General features: G+C 37.8%; 1 protein-coding gene across 13 annotated transcripts in view; it reads right to left on the bottom strand.

The window, feature by feature from the left end:
• Positions 1-1,617: 1,617 nt before the first annotated feature.
• The window catches only part of LOC139135365 (serine/threonine-protein kinase B-raf-like), a 68,689-nt gene continuing 53,274 nt past the window's right edge, over positions 1,618-17,032 (bottom strand). For 5 of the 13 annotated variants that reach the window (XM_070702715.1, XM_070702718.1, XM_070702720.1 and 2 more), the window contains 11 exons: positions 16,335-16,386; positions 12,279-12,398; positions 10,367-10,566; positions 9,617-9,728; positions 8,692-8,776; positions 7,936-8,112; positions 7,203-7,249; positions 6,297-6,415; positions 5,860-5,991; positions 4,322-4,456; positions 2,616-4,036 (listed from right to left, as the gene is read on the bottom strand). In XM_070702715.1, the coding sequence (XP_070558816.1) occupies positions 3,848-4,036; positions 4,322-4,456; positions 5,860-5,991; positions 6,297-6,415; positions 7,203-7,249; positions 7,936-8,112; positions 8,692-8,776; positions 9,617-9,728; positions 10,367-10,566; positions 12,279-12,398; positions 16,335-16,386 (1,368 nt within the window). In that variant the 3' untranslated portion in view covers positions 2,616-3,847. Of the gene's footprint in view, positions 4,037-4,321; positions 4,457-5,859; positions 5,992-6,296; positions 6,416-7,202; positions 7,250-7,935; positions 8,113-8,691; positions 8,777-9,616; positions 9,729-10,366; positions 10,567-12,278; positions 12,399-16,334; positions 16,387-17,032 lie in introns of all 13 variants that reach the window. The other 8 variants (XM_070702722.1, XM_070702726.1, XM_070702727.1 and 5 more) reach the window with 4 other exon arrangements.

Genomic DNA, 17,032 nt, shown 5'->3' with positions numbered 1-17,032 from the left:
GGCTTCCTACATTAAGCATAGAAATTAAAAAATATCACAAATTTCATAGTTCAAATCACCCTACAGAGACACATCAAGACTTAGAAAGGGTATTGCCTGGGTCAAAGGTCAGGTCAAAGGTTAACATCCAGGCAGTCTGCAAACTTGAATAGGTGAACATGAAGTACACAGCAATTTAAATGCCTTGGATTACCTGTGCTCTGAGTTTCTTGGAGAAGCCCCTCTTGCTTTGGTAATTTAGCAGTGGGCTAGTCCATTCTTTATGGAGTTGGGGGGTTGGGGGTTGGATAGAAAAAAAGATTAATTTTCACTGGAGCAAGTCTGGGAAAGTTTCACACTAATTTAATGGGCTGACTGCATCATTAACACCCCTGTAAGTCAATTGAAGTGGCTACATCTTTGGAGTCAATCCATGCAGGTCATATACCACACTTCGCTGTTCACGTGGGCGAACGCTGTATAAGTAACCATAAGTCCTCATGATTGAGCCATGAAATTATTAAGGCACTTTTTTTGAGAATTTTATACATCAATTTTTCTTATTTTTGAAAATGTATTTTTGCTAGTTATGACAGAGCATATACGCCGTGCCACTGTGTTGATTTTTATTGTTCTCATAAAGTACTCCGAGAGATGGAAACTTCACAAACATACCAGGAAATTTGTAAGTGATGCGGTCAAAGTTGTACTTTTTGTTTTCGTTTTTTTCAAGGTATATTTCTTTCTTTGTGGTTTAGACTTGACATGTTCATTGTGCATGATGCTATCGGAACCATTTCATAAGAATCCCGGTTGGGTGTTTCAGATAAACACAGACTTTACAACAATGACCGGTGGATTCAGATGATCTGCAGGAATGAGAAAGATGTACTGAATATCCATATTTAGGCTACGGTAAAATATCAATTAAAATGATTCTAATGGCCAATGTACTGTAAATAGGCTTTCTCTACATCCACACACAAAGAATCACAGTTGTGAACAATTTGCATGTTACTTCTCTTTTTCAGTGTCTTTTACAAACGACATTAGTTTCTCAACTCATACCCTGTTGATGCTGTAGAAAACTGTTTTTTGTAGTCACACATTAAAGACTAGGACACCAAATCACTCAGCTTCTGGGAACCAGGCAACAGTAATTGTAATATGTCATCACCCGGAACAATTTTGAGGAACTGATTGCTTTCCTAAGCTGAAATTCTAAGAGGCAAATGACAAAATTTTACATGATTTTCTCATGTTGTATTACACTGATTTACTAGAAATGGAGTGTGGCATAAACAACAGAATCTTTTTTATGTCCATGAAAACTTTTTAAGAGAGAAATTCCATGTGCTATTTCAAATTGCAAGCATTATCATAGACATATGAATGTGACTCACTCTGACTGATGCATTCTGCTGAATATGTTCTGTCGCTGAATTGTAAAGTCTGTGTTCAACAGATAATCAAGAATGATTTATTCTCCAACTCACGTCAAAGTTCACATCAGACGCAAAAATGTGATATCTTACATGAGAAACTAACACTAACCATGATAGTACAGTGTGATGGTTGTATATTTGGAAGGGTACAGAGAAAATTAGACAAAAAGAGATGGGGGGAGGAAGGGGGGGGGAGGACAATGTTTCTTTGGCAAAGTCTACGTACAGTACTACTTATTATCGGAAGAACCATATAACACTTAGACAGTTATGCATTGTATTTCACTAATGTAAAAAATGCTTTTTTTTTTTTCGTTCTTGAATGTGAGAAATTTTTCAAAATGACACCAGGACAGTTACATTAAGCAGAGACGCAATATGTGATTTGTTCAGCACAGCGAGTAGAGTACAGTACCCTAATATCTGGTGATATCTTTCGAGGGTGAGGGAGGGGGTTTGCAGAAAGTGTTTGGAAATTTACGTGATGATGTTGAATGGAGATGCTCAGTATAGTTACACTCACACCGTTATGAAATTCTTGTTGACACATGCATCTGCTTTACTGTAAAATGTTTCATTGCTATATCATCATCAACAGGTAACAGAACTTTGGCAGGCTGCCACTGGGTCTGTACTCTAACCCCCCTACCAACAAACCACTAGGAACACTGCGACCTTAAGATACTGACTTCACATACAGAGAGAGAGAGAGAGAGACAGAGAAAAAAAATTAATCAAAGTGAAAATGGGCCTGACCTAGACGGCAAATTTTACAGCAAGTGACACCAGAAGACAAATATCACAGAAACAGAATCTGAATTCCGTTGAAAAAATTTGAACTATTTACATATGATATAACACGGCAACAATGCTGTTGCCAGGCAACGATTCTGTTGCCATTGTAACATATCTGAGCACTCATAGCATAGCTAGTTCATATTTCAAAAAAATAAGTATTTGACTTTTCCTCTTTAATTGCTACGAATCGGCCAATTTTACAGATCTTCACTGCCTGACCCCTTTTTGATATTTTATTTCCTCAAAGGAAAAAATTTCGATAATTTTTTTTCTTTATTTGTACTTAATTAAATAGTATCTACATAATACATTTTGTCATCTTCATGTAAATATAAACACTATGCAAAAAGTTTTGGTCTTTCTTGATTTCAATCTTGTTTGAGCAATTTTGAATTTTTGTATGCTAGCACTGAAAATGCGGCTGAAGATTTTGCTGTTTGACAAAACTGTTTTTTTTTTTCCATTTTAGGTATGACTTGCTGGACTACGGCATTTGATGTTATCTTTTACACAGAACAAAACAGCGCCCTCATACTGGGAACATGTACAAATGTCTGTGTGTCTGCCTTGCTTTTCTGTCTATCTAAAAGGTAGGCACTGTTCTATGCGGAACACAAAAACAACGCCCTAATAAGTGGGTGTGCAAGTACAAATGTTTGTAAGCCTACCTTGTGGTTCTGTCTATCTAGAGAGGAAAGCTAAGTTCTATGCAACAGTGCGGTTTCAATGCAGAGAAACCCTACAACTGCGCAAGATGTTGGAACGGAAACTTTGTGTCAATGATGAGAGCTGATGGCCTCACAATATTGCAGATCTATGTAAGATTTAAAAAAAAAAACAACATAAAATCGATTCACCTTGTTAATAAAATCAAAACAAAACATACAAGCGAACGAATACACGACTACTGTAAAAATCTGTTGACCAAAGCGGAGCTAGAGCTCTGAGTAAAAAGTAAAAAACAAACTCCACGGCCACTGATACATGTTGAGTATACACAGAACTAGCACTCAGAAATGTAAATGATATGTGCTTTGCAACGTTTTTTTTAAAAATCTGACTCCCTGCCATGGGACAGTTTTCTTTTTTTGTCCTTTTACACATAGTCATACGTATAATTCCTTTTTTCACCCCTGACTGTAAATTGAGCAGCCTGTGAGATTTTCATGTAAGGAATCCAACAAAAGCTGCAATTTTCACTTCTGCAAAAATTATGCTTTTTTTAAAAATGAAAACTCCCGCCGTTGGTTGTATGATTACCATGCCTTGTGGCGAGAATGCTGAGAGGAAAGTCTGTAATGTTTTGCCAAGTCGGACTTTTCGATCATGAGCGACAGGCAATGTCTCCATGGAAGGACTGGAGAGCGATTATGTTCAAAAATCAATTTCCGTCTTCAATATGAAGTCTGACTCAATTTCCATGATGCCTATCATAATTCAGAAAAGACTCAACAGTCAACTTCCATGAACAAGCAGTAAATTTGGCAAAACATCAAGGATTTGATATCTTTACTTGTTTTCACTCCTGAAAAAAAATAATGTCATGACATTACCATCCTGCCTCTTAGGGGAGAACTTGAAGAAGCACACGTGACTTGACAGTCGAGTAAAGAAACGAGACCGTCCTATAGATTACTCCCCGTTGGAAAAAATGCAAATGTTGGAAACTGACTTTGAAGAGGTGTCTTTGGTGACGGGCAATTGTAGAGGAGGTCATCGGCGTGGAGGCGAGTCCTGTTCAGGGAGACAGGCTCTGATGCACTGCGATGAAGCTTAGGTAAAGATCTTGCCAGGGACTCTAACGATGCCAAGACCTGGTGACATACACAGCAAGAGAGAGAGAGAGAGAGACAATAAGCTTATAGGAGGTTATTCTCAAGTGAAATGAAAGAGACTGGAGAAAATGAGCAGATAAAATTCATAATATTCCTCGCTGATAATGCTGGTTTGTGGAATGCATTTTCCTGAATAAATTTGCTGATCTGTCCATGCAGTCTGGTGTCCGATATTATCTGAAATAATTTTGGTGAACTGAAAAGGGGCTTTTTTCACCATCTAGCTGGCCTTTCTCTAAAATTAAAACTGAAATTCAAACTAACCTGTGGAAACAATGGTCTCTCATCTCGATTCTTCTTACAACAGTCTGACATGAGTCTTTTGAAGGCTTTGGGAGTATCACTGCGAGAGTCTTCAGGATTGGGTGACAGGTATCCTCTGCCAACCATCCAAATGATCTGTTATGGAGAAGCAGAAAAAATAAACAATTTCAGCAAAAGACGGGTGTTGGGAACTTCTGTCAATTTGAAGATTTGAGAAAGAATGTCATGCATCAAAAAACAATTTATATTTGTAACCATTCATCAAAACTACATAAATGCATACTGTCTTTTTTTTTTGGCACTTTTGCAGTTTGAGTTGCAATGATGCGAGGGTTCCAAGCACAAAGGCTTATTAGAAACTCACGAAAGTGCCTTCACTGAAAGTAACTTTTACATAGGACCAAAAAAAACCAAAAAGCAACAGAAATCATACCAAAATTTGAAAAACTATATTTGGCTGAGACACTATTTGGTTAAACGCCACAACTCTAAATGCCATGTAGGCCATGTAATGTTTACGATTTAGTTGTGGCAAGCAGTTATAAATTTACGGAGTATACGTCTTCCACAATTTGTTTCTTTACCTGAATGCCACTCTCATTATGGTTAGTCAATGGCACCAAAGTAACATTCAGGACTTTCAAAAGTAAGTTTGTTAAGGTAGAATGTGCCTCAGGGACAGATATTCGGGCTTCCAAATTTATCAATTCTCTTCTGATCTGCCATTTGTGGGGGCTCATTTTAAAGTCCTTGGTTTAAATATGTTTTCAGAGTCTTAGTTTTTCAAATTTTATTTTGCCCCATAGAGTTACCACAGGGATGGCAGCCATTTTGAATTTCAAATATCGGGAAATCTTAGGTAATTTGTCTCTCTAGTACCAAATTTTGCATGGTGACCACTGATTTTTATTCTTGAGTTGGTAAGAAGAGATGAGTTGAAAATTTCATTGAGTAAGGTTTGAGCAAAAGTTCAAGTCTTTCTCTTTTGAGGTGCATACTACCTTATTATTATACATCTACCATTGAGAACAATAGAATTTAGCGTGCGCTAAAAAAGCTGTACGGAACTCGCGCCCGTTCCGTACGGCACGATTTCAAGGCGCCCCATTCCCTACGGCTGTATCTGCGCGTTCACTGTAGAACGGTTTCAAGGGATCCCTTGGACGAGTGCCAGAACAAGTCTCGCGCGCGCTCTTTAGCTACGTATGTGTGTAGTGCACACATTCCAAAACTTGCAGAAGCGCGTCCGAGGTAGCGTTCCACACTGGCGCGATAAAATCGGAAGAAAAATTGTTGACATTGCACGAAAACGGTCACTACTCCGACATTTTGATGCCCGATCAGGAATGTAAGATGTATAATAATAAGGTTATTACGAAAATACCGCAAAGGATGCACTCGGACATTGGCGCCTCGCATCGCCCTCTGCTTCGCGTCGGGCGATACGCTGCGCCAATGTCCTCGTGCATCCTTTGCGGTATTTTCATAATAACCTCATATTATAAAACTGGATGTCAGGAAACGGGCCGCTGACTCACCTGATCTTTGTTATTAATGTTAGAGTACGGCAGCTGACCGGTGACTAACTCGTAAAGCACAACACCAAAAGCGTAGACGTCCGACTGCGGAGTGTATGGATTGGGATCCTGCATTCTTATTACTTCTGGTGCCTGCATTGAAATGAGCAAATACAGCAGTGAACATGGGAATTATTTTTTCACTTGCGTCTTGCAAGTAGATGAAAAGTCTGTGATATTCTTATCACTTCCTAGGACTATATTAAAGTTTGTTTCATATTGCATAAATTAATAATAACATAACAATGTAAGGTTCAGTTGATATCGTTGTATACCTTGGGTTTTCTCACATCTTATGCACATCACAATGAAATATCGATTTGTACTTGGACTTAACGTTTGCACATTGGAACTCTGGATTAAAGTTCCTTGGTTTTGACATTTTTTCAGTCACTTACCATCCATAGGATAGAACCAGTAGGCTGCTCAATTCTCTCAGATCCACTCCATCTTGATTTCACTGTTGCCAGTCCAAAATCACCAATTTTCACTGTCATGTCATCATGTAAAAATATGTCTGCATGCATTGTCAAGGTAAACAAAGATTAAAACACACACACCCACTATTTTACTGTTTTCCCCCTTAATGTGAAGTGCTGAGGTTGAAGGATTGAGCTGACATGACTTGTTTGGCTAAAAACAGAGAACTCTTGTGCAACAACTGCAGTTTAGACCACTTCCAAGTGTATGACATCATTTGCTACAGAGGGCGCTGTTTAAGTTGAAAAATATCTGAAGCACCTAAATGAGTCTGCAAGTTACGTATGCCTAGCCTCTCCAGTACATTTCTTTCATGGGTAAGAGTTTCTGTGGCATGGTTTACTTACACCTGTGGACAGACATCCCTAAGCTACTGATGGAATCATGTTGCCTTCTGAATTGTGAGTTTTGACTTGTCAAATTTACAATCATGTCCTAATCCAGTTGTCTTAACATGTAACAATGATCAGAGACAAAAATTACCTCAGGTATTGCATTCGGCAAACTTGATCGATTGTTATACAAAAAAGTGAATTCTGCTAGACTAAATTTTGCATGTGAAGTAACAATTCCCCGCATTTAAAAACTTTTGGCATTGTAGTCTATCTGCTTTAAAAACTCACAACCATTAAGATAGCGCCAGGATCAGAACCTGCCCATTGTGGGATTAAATATTTACAGCACAAAACTCTGGCAGTGAAAAATTCCACTTGTGCATTTTGATGTGGAGCGAAAATGATTTCACAGAGTCTAGCATAAATTTTCCTTTGCTGCTGGTGGACTGTCCCGCCAACTTGACCCATGACCTCTGACTTAAAGGATACTGTTTGATTTCAAGTCCCTGTGTATGATATTCTTGGCATGAAGATAACTGTGGATGAAAAAAAAAATTTTCAGCGTTTTGAAGTCTTACACAGTTTGCAACAATGCATCTTGCCAGATCAAACAATCGGCCTATTGACAACACTAAAATTTCTGACGTTTTCCACTTATCTTCTGACATCATATCCTTGCTGTTTTTACGACAGCATCAACGCTTTTACTTAATGACAAAAATTGGGTCAAGAATTTACAGCACATCAGACATAGCATACTGCTTTACACATTCAGAGTCATTTTACCCAAAACATGTTACAGATACAAGAACCTGATCCTAATACTGCTATCTTAGAAATTTAAATCTCTTTTATTTGTCTTGTGTCTTTTTTAACAGCTATAATACCTCAGCTGGTATTTACAGCCACATTAACTCCTTATCATGACTCGAGCACAGCTTTGAATGGTATTGCTGTTGTTGTGAAAACAGTCATAAAAGCTACTCATCTTTTGTGTTGCATCTCCTACTCTTTATGCAATTTCAAAACATCACAGATTCATTTAACATGAGTGCAGAAAAAAGTGACAATTTCAATAGTGTCACATTCATTACTGCTTGCACCAATGACGTGACTTTTCAAAGTTCTTCATTCTACGACGTAATGCGCCTAAACTGTGGGTGTAATTCTGATAATTGTCAGTAAATTTCGGAAAACAACATCTCAAAGACAATCTACTCACTCCATTCCTTGCGCTGACTGCCTTGCAATATCAATGAGGTCGTGCATTTCAAACTTGACCTCTATGACATGCAGATGCTTGTAGAGACTTGAACTTTCACACCACTGTGTCACGATGGCCAGCTCCGGCTTGGAGGTACAACCCATAAACAGTAATATGTTTGCATGTCTAGTTTTCCTGCAAGTATTAGCAAATTACAGCCATATTGAAATTTTTCACTTTCTGTTAAACTTTTGTTGAAATCATGACATGCTGAAACCACTAAAATTACATTTCTGATGCAGCTTTAACGGGGCAATAGCTTTGTGGGCTTTTCATATACTTTCAACAGGATGTGTCGGCTGTTAGCAGCACAGGAAATAACTGCTTTTCCACCAGACCTAGCCGAGGTGAAATTTTTACATTTGCTAGTGTGGTGGGCTGGTGAAACTTAATGCCTATTGTTGACTAGAGATCAGAGGTGAGGTATAATTGATATGCAGGGAGGGAGACATAATTATCGGTCCAGGTACCTGGACCAGGTTATCATGATTTTGCCCATGCATATATCTGCCCGAATACCTGGTTGTTATATTCCATTGAATTTTCTTCACTGGTATAAAACAACGAAAAACGACAAGATCAAAGAATTTTCATTTACATGTGGGTTGTCTCTTAATACCATACTCTTTGCTGACTGCTGTGGTGGGTTATCTGTATCACATAAATGAAAATAATTCATTATCATTTAACTGTGATTGGTGTACAACAACAAACCTTAAAACAGCCACTTCATTTTTGAATGCCTGTAGCTGAGATGGCGTTGGGTCTGTTACATTCAGTTTCTTCACTGCAACGGCACCTGTGCAGAGCAAAAAACCCAGGTTTAGTATGAAGATGGCACAAAGTCACACCATCACTTTCCTGAAGTCTTCTGGAACTGATACAGACACTTTTAAAGGCACTCTCTCTGTTTGTACCAGTCTTTTCTCCAGAATGTACGATTACACGAATCCCCCTTATCTAATCAAAATCCCCCTTAAAATAATCACATACAGTACTGAACACAAAATTAGCTGAGCACAGACTAGTAGCACTTAGCATCATGATCAGCGCCCATGACGTGACATCACAGAGATTGCCTCCAGATTACAAAGCTGTGAGTGAACTTATGTGAATGAAGTGTGAATGATTAGTGTAAGCTTGCAATACATTATACATTTCCTACATGGACAGAACAAGAAACAGAAGACTCTTTCAAATTTGACACTTGACCTACACTTTAATTTGCTAAGATCTTGAAACACCCTTATTTGCATAACTTATAATTTTGCATAATTCATTATAGTCCCCTTTAATCAGAACCAAATCCCACCAAAAATTTTCAGGCAGAGGGCGATATTCACCCCTTGTGAGAGAAACCTGAAGAAAACACCGTTGTACATGTAATTCACAACAAGAATTGCTCACACTATCGCGGAAACTTCCTACGAGGAAAGTTTAAACCATTGAAGAATAAAAAATTGGAAATCACAATGAGAAGTTTGGGGTTAAAGAAAGAAAGTACAGTACCAAAAATTTACAGATATTTGAAATTCAAAATGACTGCCATAATCTGCATTAAGTCTATGGAGAAAACTATATCTACACTACATTATTAGACATAATAACATTATAAATTATACATATACATTATTCTTACCATGCCATTGTCCCCTGTACACTGTTCCGAAAGAGCCTGAACCAATTCTTGGCCCTATCACGATTTCATTTGCTGGAATCTCCCAGTCATCATTTGAATCTCGTCTATGTCTCTGCAGCAGTTAAAATGAAAATAAATTATGTATGGATCACATTGCTCTATAGTGTTTTAAGATCTTCCCGGAGATTATAGTTCAGTGGGAATGCTTTCTTTCTACAATATTTTTTGGCTTCAAAAGAAATGTTTACATTTTACACCAACAAGACGGTAGGCTACAGTCATTTTAAATAAGTTGTGTGAATCTAAGGAGTTTCTTTTTCAAAAGCATATTCACATGCTGAGCACAGTACAGCACAGCGCCCTCTATCGATATCATCAGGCAACACATACAACAACAGTATTTGTACCTGCTGTCTTGAGCATGGGCTGTTGCAGACCGAGTAGTATGTCACAAACACTTACATATTGATTTAAATAAAACAACTCAAAATCAAAGTCTTCAAAGTTTTCCCAAAGTCTTGAAAAAGAGATTGTTGATGTTTATAGTTGAAACTATCGGTAATAAACTTCGCCCAAACTGAAATCGTTGGCAAGGCTTGGGAAAATTCAGCTATTTATTTCACTGTACCAAGCACCAACCTTTTCTGCCTGAAACACTGAGGCTGTAATACACAAGCATGAGGTGAACAGCTAGCATTGTGGTGTAAGCATATTTTTTATAAGTTCATTGACATGCTTAGTAATACTCACATTCCTCCTAATGCGGACTTCATCAGATGACGACTGTGACCGTCGCTTGGGCTGGTGTGTGGGCGATGGTTGTAAACTGTTTGGACTGGATATTGAAACTTTATTGGGACTGATTATTGAATTTGAAATGGAATTTGGGAGGGACGACGAAACTGTTGATCCGTAACCTGATGAAGAGAAGCTAGCGGTGAGGTTATTTCCTGTAAGGGCAAAAATAAAAGAAACAAAAAAAAAAGACATAAAAATAAAAAAAAGGCAAAGTATTTCATTCATAGAGTGATCTTTCCGAGTCTAGGAAATGTGGTTGGACATCGCTAGACTGTTTGACAAAATCTTGGAACACTACACTGTAGTTCTAAAGAAAATTGTCATTCCATAAAATTTGTTTAACTTAATGAACATTTGCTGCGTAAAATTATTCTACTTTGTTGATGATTTCACTTTGAAATGATGTCTATGGGTTAAAAATTTCTACATTCCAGATTGTTTTTAGGATTGATGATAAATGAACCAAGAAATTGAGGATAACTTTGGAGATAAGAATTTGTCAGGCCAGGAGTCAGTGAATTCAATCTTAATTCTTCATTGTTTGCAAATTTGGACAAAGTTTGTAAATTTTATCTCCTTTGAAACTGGCAAACCACACAATCTGATGATTAACAGTAATTTTCAGAAGTTATGTACAGGAGATCCGATCAGGAAATTTGTGCAAGCAATATGCAGACTACAACGCAGGGTCTACAGCCATCCTAACAATTTGGTTCTCTTCATTTTTACCTTCTTTGCTAGGTCAGCATCTGCCTTCTGTAATTTTACTGCATCTCAGGTTTGGCTACAGAACTTCACATGCTATGCGTCTAAGAAGGATTTGATGTTGACATATTTGCCCATTGAAACTTTGTCAAACTATAAGTGGAGGATTTCAGTGGTGTCACGACTTCACTGACTTAAAAGCATCATTTAATTTAAGATTTTAATTTCAAAATTTGTCCGCACAGTGTATACAGAATGAAGTACTTGACCATATTGCAAAATACAACATAATATTAGCTTTCCTATGATCTAAACCATTAAAATTATGGCAGAACAGAGCTCAAGTTACCAAAAACAAATTTCATTTTAGTTTCATAATAATCTGTTTTGCAGGCAAGAAATACACTGAAAACGCTATACTCAGTTACACAAGCTGAATAAAACTTCTATCAACCAGATTTGATATTACAAATTCAGCCAAAAAAAGAAATGAAGCGTTTTGGAAAAGCGCCTTTCAAACGAATGCAATCTTTAGAGATTGTTAAGATGTCACACACTGAACTACAAAACACACACAATTGCACAAAACACAAAACACAAAACAGAAGTGGATTGTTTGATGTGCTCATTGAGATCAGAACTAAAGAAGGGGACAGAACAGGGATGCAAGATGTAGTTTACTAATAGATGTTAGTTTAAAGACTCCTCAAAGGTAGAATGCGCCTCGGGTACAAGTTTTTTTACAGTCAAACTTTTACAATACTTTTTATGGACTACTTTGGACCTTGTCCAGTAAATGAGGTTTTCATTGTATTGTTTTACTGAAAATCCAAAATCTGATTCCCCCAGTTAGTTGACACAAGTTATATAGCTGTTTCAAATATTAGTAAATTGTTCAATAATTTGCTTCACTAATCCCAAACTTTGCAGAGTAATCCCTAATTTTTATTCCTGATTTTGTAAGTAAATGGTTTTTAAGTTTTCTTGAGAAGAGTTTCAAAGGAAGTTTTCGTTTCCGAGGCGCATATTACCTTTAACCGAATCACAAGACATTTTAACCATTACATTTACCAATTACACTTAATGGGTTGGAGACAACAGATGTGAGGAGAGACAGAAGAGACACAGCCGTAGAAGCATGAACCCAAAGCAAACTCACCCCGTATGATACTAGCCGGACTATAGTCAAAGACGCCATCTCGGGAAGGTGTGGGCGTGCAACTGCCACTAGTCTGACGAGTTTTGCTGGGGCTATTAGGCAGTGGTCTGCCTGACATGTCTGATGGCAGGTAACATACGGCACCAGTAGAGGGGAGTAAACGGCAGAGCATGGATTTTTTTTTATAGAAGATAACAGGCATGCAGAAATTATAGGGAGGGGATTTGAAGGGGTGGGGAAAACATAAGCGGGTGGAGGTTGGGTAATATGAAGAAAATTTACAAGGTTTTGGTTGGGTTCAGGAAATACAGACAAATAGAGAGAAAGAGAGAGAGAATGAAAAGAAAGGTTAGGCCAACAAGCAAATAACATGAATTTATGAGATTCTAATTTTTCGAGTATCAAGCATATCATAATGAGTCTATCATGTCAAAGTGACAGTCCATAGATGAACTTTACACATCAGACAGCAAGCTTTCTTTCTTATTGGCATCTCACAGCCACATGGACTACTCTTTCAACCCCCTTTAATTTAGATGTGTGATAGGAAAATAAAAATTTCTTCAACACTAACCCATACTTGGGATTTCTACAGTCGATGTGGAATCCTGGAACATCTGACACAATGTTTCAGGGGTAATGTTCACCCTTGATACTCTTTAAACAGATCCATACTCACAATTGATAATGATTGATTTATGCCAGAGGCCCCCCCCCAAAAAAACCCCGATAAAACATGGTTATCATGTTTTCAGTTCAATTTGCTGACAGATCAGACAATTTGGCATGATGACAAGCAACTAACTGTAATCACACTCTCCACACCAACTACTGCAGACATTTTATTCTCCTTTTTGACATGGCGTATTATTGTTAAAAGATGACTCTGGCATGTCAGAAAGGAAAATGAAGCACAATGTAGTACATGCAATTACGCAGGTGGTAGTTCAACCTGAAGGATAGAGATAGCAGAAAATCAGCTGACGATGATTACATCATCTTTTGTAACCTCCCTCTCTAATAAATTAACGCATTTTTCAACAACATCCACCTGGTGCAGTAATTCAACACCTGGACACCTGTTAGTCAACCTATCACAACTTTTTTCTTCCGGTGGGAAGAAAGGTGTTCTGTGTACTTTTTTGAGAGACCTCTGAACACCAAGCAGAAACAGGAGACTTTCTAACCATGATCCCTTACATTTCTTGACGCTCACTTTGAAGGCAGGAATATCCTACATGAGCAGTCGAAAGTCTCACCTGCTTTCTTGTGTGAGAACAGTGCCCTCCCATGGTGAAAAGGGGAATTGAAATCAGACTGAGTGCATCCCATCACATCAGGGGCTTGTTTTGAACACTGAATGTGTGGAGATCTCTTCTGCAAAGATTCTGATCACCTGTATGCAAATGGCTCTGCCGGTACAGGTGCTTCTATGCATTGTAAATCTGCTAATGTTTCTAATGTAGCCAAACGTTATATTTGGAATGTGAAAGGATGGCATTCTTTTCCTTAACCAAAGAACAATTTGTGAATTTTGATGAAAAAGAGGTTTAACACAGAATTCCCTTTATGCAAAGTTCTGAACTGTGTGTCCCCATCATTTGCTGTCTAAAGCTGTCAGTGAACGCAATTCAAATTGCCTTGGCTTTTTCTCTATTGGGTGAGACTGAGCTTCAATGAATAATATTACTTGCAGTTGAAGATGGGGAATTTGAATCTGTTTGCCTAGTTTGTATCCATGACATACTCAACAAGTCATTGACAATGACATAGTCCCCACTTGAAATAGGGGAGTATTAGTCTTGATGGGGCAGGTAAATGTGGTCTTTAAGAAGTATCACTGGAGTGTATATGTTAAGATCTATGGGCACATAGGTCTATGTTGTTTTTCCCAATTTGAAACACATGAGGCATGTCTAAGTTATGGTTCTAAATCGGGAAAATAGATCAGACCTCTAGCTGTATTGGCCAGTTAAGAAATACATATGTGGATAATAAATGATGTCCAAGATGTGACATCTTAAGGTCTAATATCCTATCAAAATTGGAGGGTATAGAACTTGTGGTTACTGAGTTATGCATATATATGTATAATCAAGGTAAAAAGTCATCGAGGTCCCGTGACATTTTGAAAAAAAAATATATTGCTAATTAATCCTTATATGCCAAAAATCAGACATCTAGCTCAATTCGCTTGTCCAGAATTAGATATGTGCATAATCAATGAGGTAAAGCGTGTGTTGTCATAAGGTTGCCCATCCTACTAAATATAAAGGACATAGCACTTGTGGTTACTTATTTATTGACAAAAACGTATATTTTAGGTAAAAGGTCATAGAGGTCACATGACATTTGATCAAACAATTTCTATTCTATAGTTATCCCTATATACGAAAAATCAGACATCCAGCTCTATTGGCTTGCTCAGAATTAGATATGTGCATAATTAATGAGGTACAGTATGTGGCATCATAAGGTCTTCAATCATACTCAATATGAAGGTGAATGGGTGTACCACTTGTGGTTACTGAGTTATGGACTAATATGTATATTTTAGGTCAAAGGTCATGAGGTCACGTGACTTTTTGTCAAAAAAATTGTATTGCTAAGTTATCCCTATATACCAAAAATCAGACCTCTAGCTCTATTGGCTTGCTCAAAATTACATATGCACATAATTAATGAGGTACAATATGTGGCGTCATAAGGTGTCCCATCATACCATATATGAAGGATGTAGCAGTTGTGGTTACTGAGTTATGGACAAATATGTATATTTGAGGTCAAAGGTCACCGAGGTCACGTGACATTTTGTCAAAATATCTGAGATATCATCGTGAATGGAGGAACATGACCCAATCTATAAGCCCCCTGGACTTCATCCGTGGGGCTAAAAACTGTGTCACCGCATCCTTTTTGCTATATGAATATGATGAGAAAGTAAATTTTTATTTTACTTGGCCTTATACATGGGATTCTATGCAGAGCTGACTTATACATGGGAGTCTATGGACTGCCTTATACATGGGAGTCTATGGACTGACTTATACATGGGAGTCTATGGACTGCCTTATACATGGAAGTCTATGGACTGCCTTATTCATGGGAGTCTATGGACTGCCTTATACATGGGAGTCTATGGACAGCTGCCTTATACATGAGAGTCTATGGAGGTGGAAACTAAAAAGTCCTCTAACACGGCCAAATTTGATCGCATTGTGAAACAAATCGACGTGCATCTGTATGGGGTAGGGTACTATCCTTGTGCAAAGTTTGAAAGAAATTGACCAGGGCATGTCTGAGATATCTGTGTGAACGGACGGACGGACGGACATGACCCAATCTATAAGTCCCCCCGGACTTCGTCCGTGGGGACTAAAAAGCAACACAAAATGTTGATGCACAGTTTCCACACAGGAGACACAGAGATATGAATGCAATGTACCAAGAAAAAAAGGCTATTCTGGACTTAACATGCCCAACAAAGAAAACAAATATTAAACCACTCAGACATAGCGCATACTCAAACATAATATAAATATTAATTTCCATCTCAAAGACTTTCATATACACCTATGAACCATAGATTCCCTGCAGAAAATGCAGAATAACAAGGACCATGAACACATTTACTCTTGTTCAAATACATTTTGATATCTGCATTACAGTTTGTTTTCTGAAAAACTTGGACAAACTTTCAGATTCATCATGGTAGTATGTTCAGGACAGCAAATTTCTGAGTCAACCGTCAGTGTTTCATTTACTCCGACACATATATACCAGAATTTGTCTATGACTTTCCCACGTCTTTGTTGAGAGTTGAATGTTGTTTATCAGCATGTAGATGAGGGGACTGTGCTGCATAGAGTTTGGCAGTGGGAAAAAAATCTGCCAACACTTTACAACAATGGCAAGTATACATAATGAGATGAGATGGTCTGAACACAGCGTACAATCAGTGAAATTCTGAGCAAAGGAAATGTTTGCTCATTCAAATCTTTTTCAAATGTATTTGCCAATAATGATTTTAAATGGTCACACTGGATGGGAACTTACCATGTCCTCCAGACTGTCCCATAGTGGCCTTGTTGTGCTTTGCAACCAATTCCTGGTGGATGGGGAAGGAAAAGAACAGCAACAGCTCTGTATCATTGGAATGATTTGGAGCCTACGTACCATCGAAAATCTAGTTAAGTGAAATCCTTTCATTAATTTTCTACGCACCATTTAATGTAATTATGTGAATACTGAAATGCAAATCTATCCTCTCTTGTATAGTTGCTATTGTCCCTCGTCTTCCTTTGTTTCAAGTCAAACAAAAGCTGGAATTAGTTTCATTTGTATTTAGGAAAAGAGAATTTTGATTTCGTTAAGGTTCCAAGACAAGAAATTGACCTTTTTAATTAACAATTCTCTGATGATTAATAAGCTCAGAACCCCCTTTAATTGTTCATTTTCTGAAAGCCTAGGTATAGGGGAACAGTTTGGTAACAACAGTGTTACCATTGTTTACATAACTATCACATGACAAGTAATTTGCGTAACCTTTAAAAAATCGGTTTTCCCTGTTTTGTCTCAATTCTTCAAAATATCTGACGCAAATTATCTCGAATGCAAGCTGTCACAAAGCTCTTCCAAACAGCGTCTCAGATTTTTCATATCTTGCTTAGTTTTTTTGGAGCACAATTTTAAAGAAATCAACTAGGGTTAAATTCACTACTCTGGAAGTTTTTTGGCATAAAAATTGTTTTAGA

The sequence above is a fragment of the Ptychodera flava genome, chromosome 6 (genome assembly GCF_041260155.1).
Source record: "Ptychodera flava strain L36383 chromosome 6, AS_Pfla_20210202, whole genome shotgun sequence".
NCBI classification, from domain to species: Eukaryota; Metazoa; Hemichordata; class Enteropneusta; family Ptychoderidae; genus Ptychodera; species Ptychodera flava.
The sequence above is the reverse complement of the archived record's forward strand: the minus strand, read 5'-3'. Positions and strand labels throughout refer to the sequence as shown.